Below are 17,853 nucleotides of genomic sequence, written 5' to 3'. Positions count from 1 at the left end.
GATTAGTATTCTGTGTAGGAGGATCTGTTTTTGGCAGCACTGAAGACAATATGGAGTCGGCCGAAAGCACGAGTTCTAACGCATTGTTGGCAAAAACGAACAATGATACTCAATTTGCATTTTATAATTTCATTAGCATGTTCAGTATCATTTACATATGATTATTCAGTTCAGTGATAGTTCCGCACAAGCAAACGGTTAAAAAGTGACGGGGAATCTACAATAATACGTAATGTAAAGTAATATTAAGCATTTTTTGAAAATGACATTTGAAAAAGTTATTCAAATGAGTTATTGTAAACTTCTTGAGAACAAAAGAAAACTGATAAATGCGTCAAGGTGCTTCTCTGGGGCTGCAAAGTCATTGTTTTTCAATTGCCTTCACCAGACCATAAAATATTCAAAAGCTTCAACAATCTATGCCCTTTCTTCAGGTATTATTTGATATAATACTGCATACATACATAGACATTTGATTTTTGGAACAAGGTCAAACAATAATAGACCAAATTTAGAAAATACCTAGAAATATAATACAATAACAAATATATTTTCACAACAAAAGATTTGATATAATTATTAATAATTGTTAGAACTGGACAGGGCAACATGGAGAGGAGACAAATCTTGCCCCTATGGGGATTGAAACTCCAGTCTGTAAGCAGTTGCTGTACTGAAATATAATACAATAACAAATATATCTTCACAACAAAAGATTTGATATAATTATTAATAATTCTTAGAACTGGACAGGGCAACATGAAGAGGAGACAAATCTTGCCCCTATGGGGATTGAAACTCCAGCCTGTAAGCAGTTGCTGTACTGACTGCTATCCCAGCTCACATCTATATATAAGAATCTACACAAAATACTATCCTTTGTCCAGGATGGTTGGTTTCCTTACTGGTATCACAATATATAGCAGTTAAAACATTAAGGAAGAAATAACACTCCACTACTGTACTAACTCTTAATTTGGATTCGATAACCATACATTTATTTTCTTAGTAAAAATTTAAACATATTTCACCTTCCTTATCAGTGTTACTATGCTATGTAGTATGTTCTCAAACAAACTTAATACAACACAATCATTAGCCCAAGCACTTGGCACTTTCATTGGTACCACATAGATTCGAACACCTTTTTTTAAAGGTGATGTACGAGGGAAATAAGTTGGCTTGTACTTGAAGCCATGCACAATGCAGCAAAATTAAGTCTTCCATTTTTCAGGATATGGCAAGTGTGGTGTTGCTGTAATTAGAATATCTGGACCAAATGCTAAGGAAACTATTATCAACATAGCTAAACTAACGTCGTTACCCCAGCCTCGGCAAGCTCTTCTGCGCAGCCTTAAAGATCCTGTTACAAATGACACTTTGGACAGAGGACTTGTGCTTTGGTTTCCTGGTATGACAGAGTTACTTGAACTTTTAGTAAATTTTGGTAATAAACAACTGTGGACCGCTGTTTGTAGTATTATGTTTCAGCATCCTGTTGCAGTAATTAGTTAAATATATTATTTAAACTACTGCCTTTCTCTGTAACTCTCAATTTTTGGTAGTTGTGTGAAAGTTCTTCACTGTCATGTTATACTCATGTTCACAACATCTATTTACCTCACATGGCCATTATCCAGTTTATTAATTATATCATGTAAATTGTTTCACCTTATTTTGCTCAGGTTGAGGGATGACTTCATCCATCAACAGTGAAGACCCCCTAAAAAAAACATAAATACTAGGACACACCAACTCAACTGTAATTCAGGAACCAGACATATACAATGAAGTACAACAAATTTCCAGCTTCCAAGCAATAACACTTGGATTTTAACTATTCATATCATCTTCTAATTAGCTTTACAAAATATTAATATACCTGATGATGGCTGTGTGAAGAAATGAGTATATGTGACAGTGAACAGCAGCCACACAACTACCAAACATTAACAAAAGCCACAGAAAAAAGATGGAATTTTAAATAATAAAATTAACTGTGGAACACTTGAACCAATTTCAGATCCAGTATCCTATATTAAACATCATGGAGCTGAATCCTTCCTGAGAACTCAACAGTTGTTCAGCACTCAAAAGATCCACTACCATGTACAAGTCCCCACCACTGGACCCAACTCTGTCTCATGCACTATGTAATATTTCATAACATGCTAGTTTTTGTGGTGTGGAGTTGTTGGCCTCCTGCCCAGTCACCAACCTGGAAAACAATTCGCTTCACACCTTGTCAGTTCTCTGTGACCACACACATATTCAATACAATCAGAACTACTGTCTAAAATATTTCTGAGGGTGTATCATCATCACACAGTGACAAAGATCAATAAATTATCATTAAGAAATTCACTAGATTCTGTTTTCAACATAAGATGGGAACCAAAACTGCTATACTGATGATCTCATTGAATACACATGACTCTTCTTCTGTAAGTTTTGCATATCCAAGGTATGATGTGTCCTCAAAAAATGTTCTAGGCAAAGTGTACTCTCCAGATCAGAAAGCTGTCTCCTCCATCTGCAACTCCAGTGTACTGTCAGTTCATTTAAGGCTTGTCTTTCTGATTGCATTTTACCTCTCCAAATATTCTTTCCTCCAGAATATTTATTTACTTCTGAAATATGAGCTAAAATTCAATAGCATTACTATTTAAGCCTGAGAAGCATATATGCAAGTTGTACCTATATGTTGTATCTCAGTCCTTTCACACATCTGCTCAACTTTGTCCAGAGGTTCTGGTTATGACATTCGGGCCCAACGTCTGAGTAGATGAAGAATCCCAGCAATTTAAAATTCAAAGAAAATTTGTGTTTTTTTTAATTTTCAAATAAATACATTTTAAAGTTGTTAAGTATATTTGAAAGGAGGATCTTGAGATATATCTTTGGACCAGTGGAAGAAAATGGAATATGGAGGAAGAGATATAACCATGAGCTATACAAACTATTTAATGAACCAGACATTTTTGGAATTATAAAGGTGAAAAGGCTTGAATGGGCTGGACACATAATATGTGCCAGCAAGAATAGAACCATCAAGAAAATGCTTAATACTAAACCAGAAGGAAATAGGAGAGTGGGAAGACCAAGGTTAAGATGGGAAGAATGTGTGTGGCAGGACATAAGAATTTTGGATATAAAGAACTGGAGGAATGTAGCATCAAATAGAGAAGAATGGCAATGAATCCTGAGGAAGGCCAGGGCTCACAAAGGGCTGTCGTGCCAGTGATGATGATGATGATGATGACATTTTAAAGTGAATCTGTGCCAGACTTGGTCTGAAATTTCGAAATCCAGACAAAGTAGGGTGCACTGGTGAAGTGTCACATCAAACTATATGGACCACAAAGTATAAATTCATGAGATCAAATTCGAGAAAAGAGTTATTATAAATATAGGACAGGAAATGATTTCAGTCCACTGAATTGCCATTTCATTTTAATGATTTTATACAGAGAATCCAGTTAATTCTCAGACCAGCCAGCTAGAAGTATGCTCATGCCTGTACACAGCCGGCCTCTGAACTGTCGCTTTGACCATTGATGCTCGCTGGCTTATCTCAAAGCACTGATATTAAGCATAATTAGCTGTCCCTGACATACATAAAAGTAGAGTTTGCCTTGTTGTGAATTGTAGAGTTCAAAAATTTAAATGCAGTGTTAAACAGAAATCATCTTTGTACAGCATTATTCATGCTTGAAATGCCAAAGAAAATTTTGTACCAATTTAATAGCATTAACTTGCACTGCAAATTTTTATTTTTTTTAAAAGGCTGTCACTGCTTAAATGTTTTACTTACTCTGGGAAGGCCAAGGCATAGGTGGGTGGACAGTATTAAAATGGATCTTAAGAGCGAGAGGATGGGATGTTATGGATTGAATTGATCTGGCTCAGGATAGGGACCAGTGGAGGGTTCTTGTGAACAAGGTAATGAACCTTTGGGTTCCATAAAATGCTGGGAAATTCTTGAGTAGCTGCAGAATTGGCAGCTCCTCCAGAAGGGTTCAACTCTATGAGTAAGTAAGCAAATCTCTTGTATTTCTCTGATGTATAACTGGGTAGACAAAGAGATTTAATGAGTGAATATTCTGCAATGTGACACCTTCATCCTCATGGTAGAAGATTGAAACCCTGAAGATGGAGGCAGAAGGTTCCCCCAAACTACATGGCATTACATCCAAAAGGTCATAATCTGAACAGACAAATATGAACAGATGAAATTCATTTACAGAAGGATGTATATGTACTTGTAAGTAAAAGTAAGTAAAGGTATCCCTGTAACAGGCCGTTGAGGCCCATAGGGTTGTGAGATGTTGAGGTTCCCACATTTTCAAGACCATCAGCTCATAGATGGCAGCAAGGTTGTCAGCCCTACGTGCCGGCTGTCCTGTACCCCCAAGAATATTTTTGGTACTCATTTCTGTTAGAGGCTGAGTCAACCCCAGGACCATAGTGCGGCTGGAAGGATTAGGTCAATTGAAAAAATCCAATGACCTCATTGGGACTTGAACCCGCGACCTTCTGGCTTGTAGCAATGTGCCTCAGCCAACTATGCTACCGCATACACCATATGTACTTGAAATATTGTTATAATTTATTATTTTCAGGACCAAAGAGCTTTACTGGTGAGGATTCATGTGAGCTGCAGGTTCATGGAGGACCTGCAGTGGTCTCAGCTGTTCTTATGGCCTTGGGAAAATTAGCAGGTTATAGACCAGCTGAACCAGGCACGTAATTAGAATAACAGCAGTATTATTATTCCCTTTACCAGTCATAGTAATTGAAAGAAAACATGCATTCAGATTAAATCTGGGGTGGTTTTACAGTGTGAAGAGTGTAGAATGGAACCCTTTGGCAGTCTATACAGCTTATGGACTCAGATGCTGACAAACATACTAACTGGAACATTTGTAAAATATGAAATTTTGAACACATTGTATTGTGATTTGCAAATAACAGTAATATGGTTGAGATATATTTGACAGCTGAAGTCCTCAAGTAAATTAGCACAGCAGTTATGTGTCTGCTTACAGGAAGTACACTATCTGAAGATATATGATGAAATAAAAGATCTTGAATGATTTGCAGGAGAATTCACAAGACGGGCATTTCATGGAGGAAAACTTGATTTAACAGAGGTAGAGGGTCTTGCAGACTTAATCCATGCAGAAACGGAGGCTCAGAGAAAACAGGCTCTTTTTCAGATGGAAGGAAACCTTAGTCATCTCTACAACAGTTGGAGAGAAACTCTGATAAACGTAGGTGTTCTTTATATTCATATTCTGCACTCTCCACACCAGTATATGGGGGACAGCTGAAGGGGTGACCTTTCAGCTTGGGGAGTAAACATGGGGCTAACTACCCACTATCATAAAAACAAATAATACCAAAAATAATATTTAATATTTATTACATTCCTGCCAACTCAACACTATTTTCAGCACATGACGTTTCTGCGCAGGATATTCTCGACACGTGTGCTATCTCCAGGGTTCTGTTTTTAGCCACAATATAATTGTAACTAAAAACTGGATCTGAAGACGCCACACATGCCAAAACATGTCACCCTAGATAGTAACCCCATCTGCTGAAAATAGTGTTGTGTTGACAGGAATATAATAAATATTCTCTACAGTGATTTACATAATAAGATGCAACAAAATATGGTCACAATAGCAACATTTGTAATTATTTTACAACAGGCTGATGGATGTTCTGTACATTTTCAGTGTATGGCACATGTCGAGGCATTTATAGATTTCAGTGAAGATGAAAACATAGAAGAGAACACAATGGATATTGTGCAAAATAAGCTCATGAACTTGAAGAATGTTATACAGGTATGTTTATAAAGTAGGAACACTGTAACAGCAACTACATTTAAGTCTGAAGAAATGCAAATGTATTTCCATCATTTAATCATAGTGTGATTTCTTGCCAAGAATAATTAGAATGATCAAGTCAAGAAGGATGCGATGGGCAGGACATGTAACACAAATGGGGAGAAGAGGAATGGATACAGGATTTTTGCGGGAAAGCCAGAAGGAAAGAGACCACTAGGATGACCAAGACATAGGTGTGCGGATAATATTAAAATGGATCTTAAGAGAGATAGGATGAGGATGATGTGGCTCAGGACAGGTACCAGTGGAGGGCCCTTGTGAACACAGTAATGAACCTTTTGGTCTATAAAATGTTGGGACATTTTTAAGTGGCTGCACAGCTGGTGGTTTCTCAAGAAGGGCTCATCTCCATGGAGTTGGAGAGAATTTTACTTTATTAGCTGGAAAGTCATTAAAGGCTGTCACAGACTCATGTGATTATCTTAAAACCCAGATTTTATTTATGTAATAGACTAGGAATTACAATTGTTTTTCTCGTCAACAATGCAATGAAGCTACAAGATATTTTCCCTTTGAAATAGTAGTTTTAAATGTTGACATTAAAGGAAAGCCATCTTCATAAATAAATAGTAGAAGTTCATCTAGTGTTAGGTAATTTAACAGGAGTTTTGGCTTTACATGTTTTGGCCACTCCTGGCCATCATCAGAAGGTAGAGCCAATACTATAAAGGAGTTAAACTCAATGGACTTTACAATTTATTTATGTATTAAGATGTGTAATGGTTTAAGGTGTCTCTTATCCCTTCCCCCACAATATCTTTTACTTACACATGCGTGTCCTTAGATTTCTTCTCTTTATGTACTCTGCTTGGTTATGTCTTTGTTTTAATCCAACATATTTTAAAGAGTCACTTGGCAGATGGACGTTGTGGTGAAAGACTCCGAGATGGGGTCAGAACTGTTATTGTGGGAGAGCCCAATGTTGGAAAGAGCAGTTTGCTGAATGTTTTATGTAAGTATTGGAGGGAATAGATTGAGTCTTCATCAGCATGTGTTCTCTGAAAATTTCTTCATGTATCTTGTTAACGAGTCTTGAACAGTTCTCATTTCTGCTACTTATGTACCTCCTTTCTTTGTTGCCCTGCTATCAATCAGTGCTGTATATTACTGTTAGTTAAACCAATAATCTGTACAATTTCAATATGTACTCCTTGAAAAGTATTCTATCCAACTTGACTGTAAATTATCTTACTTACGCATATAAATGTTTGCCTTTTGTTTTCAAGATCCATTTGGACATAGAATTCCTGAATATTTATATTCATATGCCTGCTATATCAGTTTATTATTAGGCAGAGTCTTATATGGTTACTTCTTATCCTCTAAATGCTGCAGTTTTCATTTTATTCCCACAAATTCTAATTAACTTAAGTAACGTAATTATCTATTTCAGGTCAAAGACCAGCTGCCATTGTGACACCTATCGCCGGGACAACACGAGACATAGTGGAACTGCATGCCAATATTGGAGGGTACCCAGTAATTATAGCAGATACTGCTGGGTTACGCAACGATGCAAGTGATGAAGTGGAGAAAGAAGGAATATCAAGAGCACATGCCTATGCTCAACAAGCTGATCTTGTCATTCTGGTTATTGATGCAACAAAATATGAAGCTCAGATGACCAAAAATAATTTTGTTTCCTTCAACAGTTATGTCAACAGCTATATAAACAAACTGAAGTTAGACAACATTATAAGAAAAAACAAAAATTCTGAAAGTATGTCTTTAAGAACTGGAGACAAGGATTCGAAAAGTGAGGGATCAACAGATAACTTTGTGGATGAAATATGTGGCTCTGAGAAGTGCATAATTGTGTTAAATAAAACTGACTTACTACACGATGTTACAGGAATGAAAAACAGCCTTAAGCATTATAATGGCATTATAGCATTATCATGCAAGACAGAGAATGGCATTCCACAGCTTTTAGATAGGATGACTAGCAATCTAACAATGCTGTAAGTTTACTGTATATCACTTTCTTACTGTTCTAGTCACTTTATACCTACTTTCCAGGAAAAAATAAAAATTACAATTTAAGATTTTCAAATCTCATTGCACCCTATGTACATAAACTTACTAGCTGCAGTCTTAAAATAAGATCTATTTTAAGGGCCAAACATATACCAGACATACACAAAATAATGTACCCAAAGATCAGAGAAGACAGTATAATGAACTTTTTGCAAAAGAAAAAATTAAAATTCTAGACTAAACAGGCTCTTTGAAATGCTAAGGCATAGGTGAGAGGATAGTAAAATATAACTTATGGAAATGTGAATCATATTGTTGTTTCTCATGGTATGGTCCAGTAATTGAAATCATCATGTTACACAAAGCTATGTGGTGAGTATGTTAAAATTATCCTTACTTTCAGTGTCCTGAAAACCAGTTAGAATTATATGTTACTCTACAACCATTCAGAGTAACAAGGAAACTTTCCTTGAACTGTTAGATGAAGCTGTAAATAAGGTTAATAAGGGGACGTTTTTTAGTGCTGTGTGATGATTGGAATATCAATCTATTAGAGGAAAATACCCATCAGGAGGCTTTATTAAGTTTACTGTTATCTAACAATTTACAAAATACGGTTTCACGTCCGACTAGAGTCACTTCTAATTCATGTTCTTTGATAGATGTCATGATCAGGAATAAGATATTCTATCACTCAAGTACAAAGGTTGTGGAATTGGGATTCTCTGACAATTTTGCCTTGGTCATGAACATACTTTTCCACTTTTTTGGAACATATTGTAAAAAGACTTCTCAAAAAGAAGTAATGCCATTTTTAATGGTCAGTTAGAAACCGAACAATGGGATGATGTTTATTCTCAGTCTGATGTAAATAGAGCCTACAGTTCCCTTTTAACTCCATTTCTTAAGTACATTTTGCAAATCTTCCCTTTAAAACGTCTCAAATAAAGAAGGGAAAAAATCAGACTGGATTACTCAAGGGATAAAAGTCTCCAGACAGACAGAGGCTGCAATTATTATGTTTGTTAAAAAGAAGGATGTCTCTGTTTCTACTTTGAATTACATAAAAAAATATCAGAGAATTTATAAGAAAGTGATATCTGATGCTCGAAAAAGAGAAAATGACTGAATCATTCTGAGGTCAAAGAACCATACTAAAGCACTATGGCAAATAATAAAGAAGGAATCAGGAAATTGTTACAAAGCTAATAATAATATTTCTTTAATAATAGGCTCTATATCAGTTACAGATCCCCAGCATATATCTTATCAATTTAATGATTTTTTTGTTGATAATGTGGATAAATTGATAAATCTAAAAAATGATTATAATTATGATCATGTCTCTGTCAGTAACATAATACATAATCCAAATTCATTGTTTCTTGTACCAGTTACTGAAGAAGAGGCTCAGAAGCTCACTAGTAAACTAAAAGGAAAATTTTCTGCGAGCTATGATGAGATTCCGGAAATGATAGTTAAACAATGTATACAGTTTATTAAAAAGCCCTTAACTTTTATATTTAATTTGTCATTAAGTTCTGGTACCTTTCCAAACCTAATGAAGTCGCTAAAGTTTGGTCCATTTTTAAAAAAGGACGGAAACAAGAAATTTCCAGCTATAGACCAATTTCAATCCTGCCTGTATTTTCTAAAATTCTTGAAACGTTAATGTATAACAGGGTTGTGAGTTTTTAAATAAATTCAACTTGATCTTGGATGCTCAAAATGGCTTCAGAAAGAATAAATCTACTTTTACTGCAATCCAAATTTTTATCAATGAAATTCAGAAAGCTTTAGATAATAAACTATTTGCCTTGGGCATATTTTTAGATCTATCAAAGGCTTTTGATGTTACTAATCATAATCTACTGCTTGCGAAACTGGAGCTGTATGAGCTGAGAGGGATAATTCATGCGTGGATGAGTTCATATCTCACTGACAGAACTCAGTTTGTTGAAATTCAACATGTGGACCAAAAGACCTCTAACTTAAAGACATTTACTTCATCACTCAAGGCTATAAAACATGGCATACATCAAGGTTCTGTTTTGGGACCCCTATTATTTTTATTCATAAATTATTTGCCCCTAGCTATTCATGAGGTGAAGGTCGTATTATTTGCTGATGATACAAATGTACTACTTACTGACAGTAATATCTTATCATTAAATGAAAAAATCCTAAATGTTAGGAATCAGTTAGAAAATTGGTTCCATGAAAATCATCTCATAATAAAGACGGATAAGACTAAAGTATTATTCTTTCAGGGAAGAAGACCTACGCCAATCTAGAGACCTGTTTTTTTTACTTAAATAATAAGGAAATAATTTATTCATCGAATGTAAAATTTTGGGATATTTGTGTTACTGAAAATCTAAGCTGGCAACTCGCACTGAATACGTATGGCAGAAGCTCAACAAGGCTCTTTGATTAAATCCTTACGTGACTCAGTTAGCCAACCTGTATTAAGAAAGGTCTAAGTCAAAATTACTAAGTTTGAATCTGTATTGAAATATGGTATTATTTTTTGTGGTGGGAGGCTTAAGGACTCTGAAACTGTATTTAAAATACAGAAAAAATGTCTTAAGAGTGATTAAAGGTGTTAATAATAGAGTATCCTGTAGAAATATGTTTGGTGAATTTAAGATTTTAACTGTTACCTCATTATATATATTTGAGATTTTATGTTTTATAGTAAAGAATAAGATATATACAACTCAGTATTCTAACATTCACAGCTACAATACCATACATAAACATAATTTGCATGTCCAATATTGTAATACCAATCATTGCAAAAAAGGTCTAATTAATATGGAAACTAAAAAATTATTTGTTGTGCAGTGCTTTCTATTCTCTTCATGAATTTTTCAACTAATGTTGGATTGATGACTAGCTTGTTGATTATCTTTTGGTTTGCAATTTTTAATGTTGTGTTTACATGTTTTATATTACTGACATTTTCCTTTCGGTCTTCTGTATTTTTTATCATTATGTTCCTTATAATGGTTGCTATATTATAGTGATAAATCAATGTAAATTTATGTGACTTTGACATGTGATGTATTCATTATTATTTCTTGACATGTCCAACTGTATTCACTTCAGATATGGATCAAAATAAAGTTGAAAGTTGAAAAAAGTTGAAAATTTAAATATGTCGTTAGAAATAGTATTACTTCTGTATCAAAGATCAGTAACCACTTTGCTATTTTGAGAATGTTCTTCATCATCTATTATTTATGCCTGCTTAATATTACAGTTCATGTCTGATATTTTAGTGTTTCAATCATGAAAAATATATGGCCTGACAGGATGATGATGATGATGGAAGACAACTGCAAACTTTAAGCAAGTGTATAAGCAGTAGTATGATTAACTTACATTTGTTGTTTTTATAGGTGTGGAAAACCATCGCGTGAAAATCCTTGCCTTACCCAGTCCCGACATCGTCAGCATCTTACAGACTGTGTAGCGTGTCTTGACAAATACTTTGAGTTGTCTGCGATAGGTGGTGATACTGTCCTTGCAGCCCAAGAAGTCCGCAAAGCCCTAAGGCATATCGGTAAAATTACAGGTCATGTCAGTACTGAACAAATACTAGATGTTATTTTTAAAGACTTCTGTGTAGGGAAGTGATGTGAAGTGTGTATTATTGTACACTGAAAAATGTAACTATAAAGAACAAGCTAAATTGTGACATCTTGATGGTATGACTGGCTTATACAGTTGATTATAAATATATTGTGTATAAAGCATCCCTGACAGTGCATCATACATTAAGTAGGCAACATTACAGAAGTTAAGTTCTGTGTATTCAGCAAGGTCTTTGGTATGGTGATTTTGGTTCCTGTTGTGTGTTGAAAATAGAGTCTAGTAACATTTTAATGATATAATTATCTGTCATCTGATAAGATACATCCTCAGATGTGTTTTACACTGTATTTACCAGTCCACCTGTGCAGAAGGAACAATTTTTGTTGTTCATAGTGATTACTTACACCTCTTGGTTCTTGGACTCAGATATATAGTTTGTCACTGACTTTCAGGATATTCTGTTATTGTGGTTACTATTAAAATATACAGGATATACACAAAAGAATGGTGCAATTTCGAAAGTTAATAAGACATTTATTTCTCAACTTACACAGGCACAACATACGCTGTCAGCGGCAGCAACTGTCCAAGTTTCTGGTGTTAATTACAAACCTTCAATGTGTGCACCCTTGGTCACATGACACACATCCACATGGTAATCAAACTCATCCCAGACCCAATGTAGCATGTCCGCTGTAATGGCCTGCAGTGCATGCGTTATGCTATCATGAAGTTCATGGATGGACATGGGAAATGGTGGTACATAAACGCTGTCTTTAACGAACCCCCAAAGAAAGAAATAGAACAGTGTAAGAACTGGCGAACAGGGTGGCCAAAAGGAGAAGGTTGTTATCTCCATTTGCAGCAGAGTTTGATTACCGTGTGGATGTGTGTTGTGTGATCCAGGGTGCACACATTGGAGGTTTCTAATTAACGCATGAGAAACTTGGACAGTTGCCGCAGCTGACAGTGCATATTGTGACCGTGTAAGTTGAGAAATAAATTTTGATTACCCTTTGAAACTGCACCATTCTTTTGTGTATACCCTGTATTTACTGTCATTTTGGTCCAAATGCTTTTCTTATGGGGAAAGAATTAACTTGGACTCAAATCAATGCAGGTAAAAGTAAAACTTATCAAATATCCAAGTCTTCCCTTCTAAATTGAACAATATTCGTCACTATTAATTCCATGATACAGATCATGATGGACAGATAGACACTGTGAAGGTGGGATATAACATGATTATTGTACAGTTATTATGTATTTGTACTTGACTTGTACCATATCCTGTGGTGTCAACCTGTACTTGGTTGCACGGAATGTAAATAAATTTAAATTCAAAGGAAAGCATGCCGTGTGCTTTTGTTTCCTCAATAATTTATCAATTCTTTTAATTCTCTGTCATCAAACTGGTAACACTGGTTTAGCAGTAATGCTTTACACATATTCTGGAAGTATCCAATTTGAATCTTGCCTATCCTGACTTTTCTCTCTCCAGGCAAATGTAAGGCTATTCCCTTGAAGTATGCCATGACCATCATCTTCCAAATCTGTAATTACCATTAATGATCATTTTTCCATGTTATTCCATACACCAAGAATTTTGCAGTTGAAACAGTGCTGTTAACTAACCTATAAATCAATCACCCAGCCTGTCAGCAATAATCAAACAAACTTCCTGAGATCTAAATACTTTTTACAAACCATGGGCTTGCTTGTGGACTAAAACCACGGAGTTCTTTTCTTTGACTTAGTATGTTAAGTGCAGAGTGGGACATACAATTTTTGTACATTCTACTAAGTTGAACACAGCAAAGGATTAATTTAGGACCCTGAAATATTCTGAGGGGATAGATATTTGAGTTTTGTTAAGATTATTTTTTACAGAGTGTAAGATAATATAACATGGCAACTGGATAAATTCAGATTTTTGTTAGTGTAGAAATGTTTACATTCCTTTTCTTTTCAAAATATTGATTGGTTACATAGTTACATAGCATGTGTACTCAGTGAATCGTGAGTTTGAAGTATCCCTCAGGGGATTTAATGTGTAAGGGTTAGTTGTGGAACTCATTGCTCCAGGTGGGAATTGTCAAAATTTCCTATAGAATTCTAAGAAGATATCTGAATATTCTTCAAATTAAACAATTAGGTTGATTGTGCCTTTTTTTTTAGGCTCAGACAGGGGCAAAACTTGTATATTACTGCAGGTGTAAAATTCCTTCAGTCTAGCAGGGGTAAACTCTTTTGATCCAAGCATGCTATCTATATTATTCCTCAATTTCTGTTTACTTGTCTTTGTGATATCACTTCAAAATATAATACAGGACCCATAAAGGAAGATACTTGAAGGTAATATGTCCAAGCAGAAAATATAGCCAAGTCATGGCCATTTACATAGTTTCACAATTTGCAAACATATCAGGACTATTAGATCATGAACATTTCCCAAACACTATGTAATGGTTTTCCATTTTTGTCATCTTATGCTGTTAAAGGCCATTTTATTTTCAGAATAATATAAATTATCTTCATAAGCAGTAAATGTATTAAGCTGCTTTTATCTAGATTGAAAGAGTTCTGTACTTTTATACAGTACAATCTTTGTTTGGTCTGTTGACAGACAGAAGCATGTGCAAAGCTATATATTGTCAACTTCATCCACATTTTTGGCACTTGATGAAAACTAATTTCATAATTTTGGTATGATTTGACAGTACTGTTATATCTATTCTGGAGGTCATGACGCTACATCATAGTAAGCATCTGAGAAGTGAATAACCTGAAGAAATGTATGATTTGAGATCTTCATAGCATTGATTATGAAGTGTTCTATCTTCTGAGATGTAACACTGTAGTCTGGTGAAAGTTTACTGTGTTTTGGAGGAACAATTGCTTACAACTTCAGTGAAGAAAAGTAGGGAAGCAAAAAGCAGGCAGCAAGTAAAATTCTGCTTGCAGTTTGCTTCATGCTCGTTTTGTTTCCTGGCTTACCTTTTAACTGTGCAGAAGGAGGTGACATATTACTCCAAAAAAGTTAGTTGACTTCCACCAGATTACACAGCAGTATATCCTAGAAGACAGAAATTTCCACAAGCTGAAGAAAACTGTATCAAATTTGTGTTCTGCCATTTAAAATGGCGGGATGACAAAAAAAGTACACGTCAAGAGGTATCAGATTCCAGGTAAAACTTCACAGTGATACACTGGTCGAAATAAAAAGTTCAAACTTTTGAACCTTAAACCTACTTTAATGGTAGAACAAGCAGCAGATCTGTATCAATGCATAATAAGAGAAACAGTGTTTCCTCGATTTCAGTAATGCTGAGATTATGCGTGTTCTGAGAATGTAAGGACCAAAACATTAAATGATGTTTCTCTGGAGTAAAGAAGTCAGCAAGATATTATTGACTCAAAAGAGTTTTAGCATGAAATCCAGCAACTCAAAAGAAAGTATAAAACATGAACCTTGCATGTACTCCAAAACTAAAGAGGTTAATCATCATATATTTGGATATGATAAAATTACTAATGTGATTAGATAAATGTATTCAGAATGTTGATGAAAAAGTATGTCACTTTTCTTCACAGCAGCCCAAGGTACTAATCACTATTCATACTGCTGTCCTTGAACATGGGAGACTGTTTACCTGTTTCATGTGGAAATATTTTGGATGCTGCAGCAGTACAAAGCGGCCAGCCTCTGATTTAGAAACAGTGCTTTGTTTTCCTGGCAGTATGACATATGAACTTCAAGCCATGGGAAGATCTGTTCAGAGTTTTGTTGGTATGAAAATGTGCTATTCTGTTCATGTAATATGAGAGAGAGGGTGACTAAACAAGAAATAATTTGATATCCTATTTACTGCTATCTGGGATAAAGCCATAACACCTGCCAATATCACATCTAGTCTTTGAGCAAGTGTAACTTATCCACCTAGTATTCCAAATGAAAAACCCTTGCACCTATCACATTTACGAAAGAACCATCATAATTTGAAAATGAAAAATCCCGGTCTGTGTTTTCCATCAGGTTTCATTCTTTCCACAAACAACCTAGGCTGTCTAGCACACAGAAATTTGATTCAGTGAATCATAGAAATTCTTTCTAGTGATTGTGAAGAAGTTAGAACATTGCAAACTATAAGTCTGATAACGAACAATCTCCTGTTTCTGGTAATGCCAATACTGCTGTAAATTAATTTCCTGAAATATTACTAATACTCTCCACACAAGAAGAAAACATCTTTTAACCTCAAATCTTACATCTCAATTAATTCTCAGGTTTTAGAAATTCATAGAGGTCTGTTACCACAAAGTTGCTCCAAAGTGAAGATGAAAAAAGAAAAAGATGAAAAATGCAAAAAAAGGAGACATGCCACAGGTTGTTGAAAACTCAAAAGAAAAATATACATTCTTTTTTAATATACATAAATGAAGCCTATGGTGGCAGATGTATACATTGTGTTTACTTTATGACATTTTCAACATGAAAAATTTAAGAAAACTGGCATGACCATATTACCTTCACTTACCTCATATGCAGTTGTACATAGGTCATATCCCTCTTTATTTCAAAACACATGCAATTTTACAATCATTCATACCAAATAAAAATACTGTACTGTGAACCATTACATTAGGTAATGTAAAAATAATGCATAATTAAAAGTCTAGTTGTTATACTGTTCTTTTAAGTGTTAAAATAATTACTTTCTCAGATTGTCCTCCAATCACTTAGAGTAAAGAAGCATTCATTTGGAGGGAAAACATAACAAAATTTATATATATATATATCACTACAGTTAACAATAATATAAGTGCATATATTAAAATGTGTTGTGCTTAAAATCGCTTGAATTGTAAGGAACATACTTATAAGAATGTTAAATACCTTGCTGTAGATGATGGATTTTACTGGTACAACTTTCATGATGCTCCTTCAAGGCAGATGTAACTGTGTGTGTTCATCAAGGAAATTCCTTTGCAGCACAGGTATAACAGGAGAAGGTAATAAGTGATCTACACACAGCCTTATTGGTCCTAGTTCTGACAAAATTATCGGCCAGTTGCTGTAGGAAGTATACCTTCCACTTCTCAATATTCCCATTAGCAGTGGCACCATAAAATATTACAAGATTTATGTAATATTCATTCATGAACTAGCTCTTAACAATGCTGTGTGACTTAAGAGGACAAAGGCCATTTAAAACAATAGAAAATATGTTGTGGCATATTCATACATCAACACATAGTATAATAATTATTCAAATAATGTGTTATTTAAAGCATATGGCTTACTTGCAAATTAACAATTCTTAAATGCAGTTATTCCACTCAGAACAATGTATGAAAATCTTGAGATAGAAAAATTGTTGCATTTCATTAAAATTACCTGCAGGAAAATTCATGGCTTAACATTCGTTAACAACTGAAAAGTCTTAATTACAAGTGAAGCAAGTTTGCTTACAAATAAACATTTTTTAAATATTTTAAGGTCTGGTGGACATATAACCATCTTTGGTCAGGATTTTAGAATTACATTCATATAACTGTATCATTCTGACTCAGATGAATATGTAATTGACCCAGTCTATAGTGTATCCATATACAATAGTGCACTGAAAACATTGAGATATATTTATTACACAATGTGTCCACCAAGATCATGACTTTCAAGTCTATAATCTTATATTTTGGCAAGATCCTTACCAATATTAGGACAAATTTAACCAACAAAAATAATTTAACAGATTTTCTCATTACATTATTGATAGCTGTTCTTTTTTCTTTGTACCAGCAATTCAGTTAAAGCACATATACAATATGAAGATGTACAGTGATGTGCAGAATTATGTAGCACATGCCACGTCTTCGATTTTATGTTCACAACAGATTTTTTCTGGACCAGCCCATTGATAAACTTAATGGGAGATCTCAAGGAGGAGTCAGGCAATTCATATAAATTTTACTACAGATAAATGAAACCACATTTAACTTCTTCCACCCATGCATTGATCATTTAGACACTAGCCATAAAAGAAAAAAAATTTAAGAGCACCCCAACCAGATATGTTACAGTCCAAAATGAAAGGCATACTGATATTTCCGCTTAACATGATTGTATGTACCCAATTCAAATTAATGACAAACGTAGTCTCTTCAAAAATGTAGTTAATCTGATGTTTAAAATGCACTGCTACCAGAGGCCAGGGCATCAATGGGCTGATGGCTAATTTCATTCAGTCAACAGAATGCTTTTCAAATTGTATTCATCTTTGTTGCTGACACACATTGACAGGATATGAATATATCAGGTTTCATCAACTGAAAACTCTAGGTGATTAGTGCTTCT

At 34.7% G+C, this 17,853-nt stretch overlaps 1 protein-coding gene across 1 annotated transcript; it reads left to right on the top strand.

The window, feature by feature from the left end:
* Positions 1-10: 10 nt before the first annotated feature.
* LOC111863310 (tRNA modification GTPase GTPBP3, mitochondrial) lies at positions 11-12,616 on the top strand. The gene is made up of 8 exons (XM_023849506.2): positions 11-434; positions 1,235-1,411; positions 4,623-4,742; positions 5,104-5,273; positions 5,745-5,855; positions 6,765-6,870; positions 7,312-7,879; positions 11,300-12,616. Exons 1-8 carry the CDS (start codon positions 263-265, stop codon positions 11,535-11,537), a joined length of 1,662 nt encoding a protein of 553 aa, XP_023705274.1. The 5' UTR covers positions 11-262; the 3' UTR covers positions 11,538-12,616.
* The last annotated feature ends 5,237 nt before the right edge of the window (positions 12,617-17,853 follow it).

Source organism: Cryptotermes secundus, unplaced genomic scaffold, assembly GCF_002891405.2.
Source record: "Cryptotermes secundus unplaced genomic scaffold, Csec_1.0 scaffold159, whole genome shotgun sequence".
Lineage (NCBI taxonomy): Eukaryota > Metazoa > Arthropoda > Insecta > Blattodea > Kalotermitidae > Cryptotermes > Cryptotermes secundus.
This window is presented reverse-complemented; position numbering and strand designations above follow the sequence as displayed.

What these genes read in the sequence shown, in the direction of transcription:
- LOC111863310 (XM_023849506.2), top strand. Translation starts at nt 263, where the DNA reads ATGACATTTGAAAAAGTTATTCAAATGAGTTATTGTAAACTTCTTGAG. An exon ending in AATCTATGCCCTTTCTTCAG is followed by an intron (nt 435 to 1,234) that starts GTATTATTTGAT and finishes TCCATTTTTCAG; the next exon opens with GATATGGCAAGTGTGGTGTT. An exon ending in ACTAGCAATCTAACAATGCT is followed by an intron (nt 7,880 to 11,299) that starts GTAAGTTTACTG and finishes TTGTTTTTATAG; the next exon opens with GTGTGGAAAACCATCGCGTG.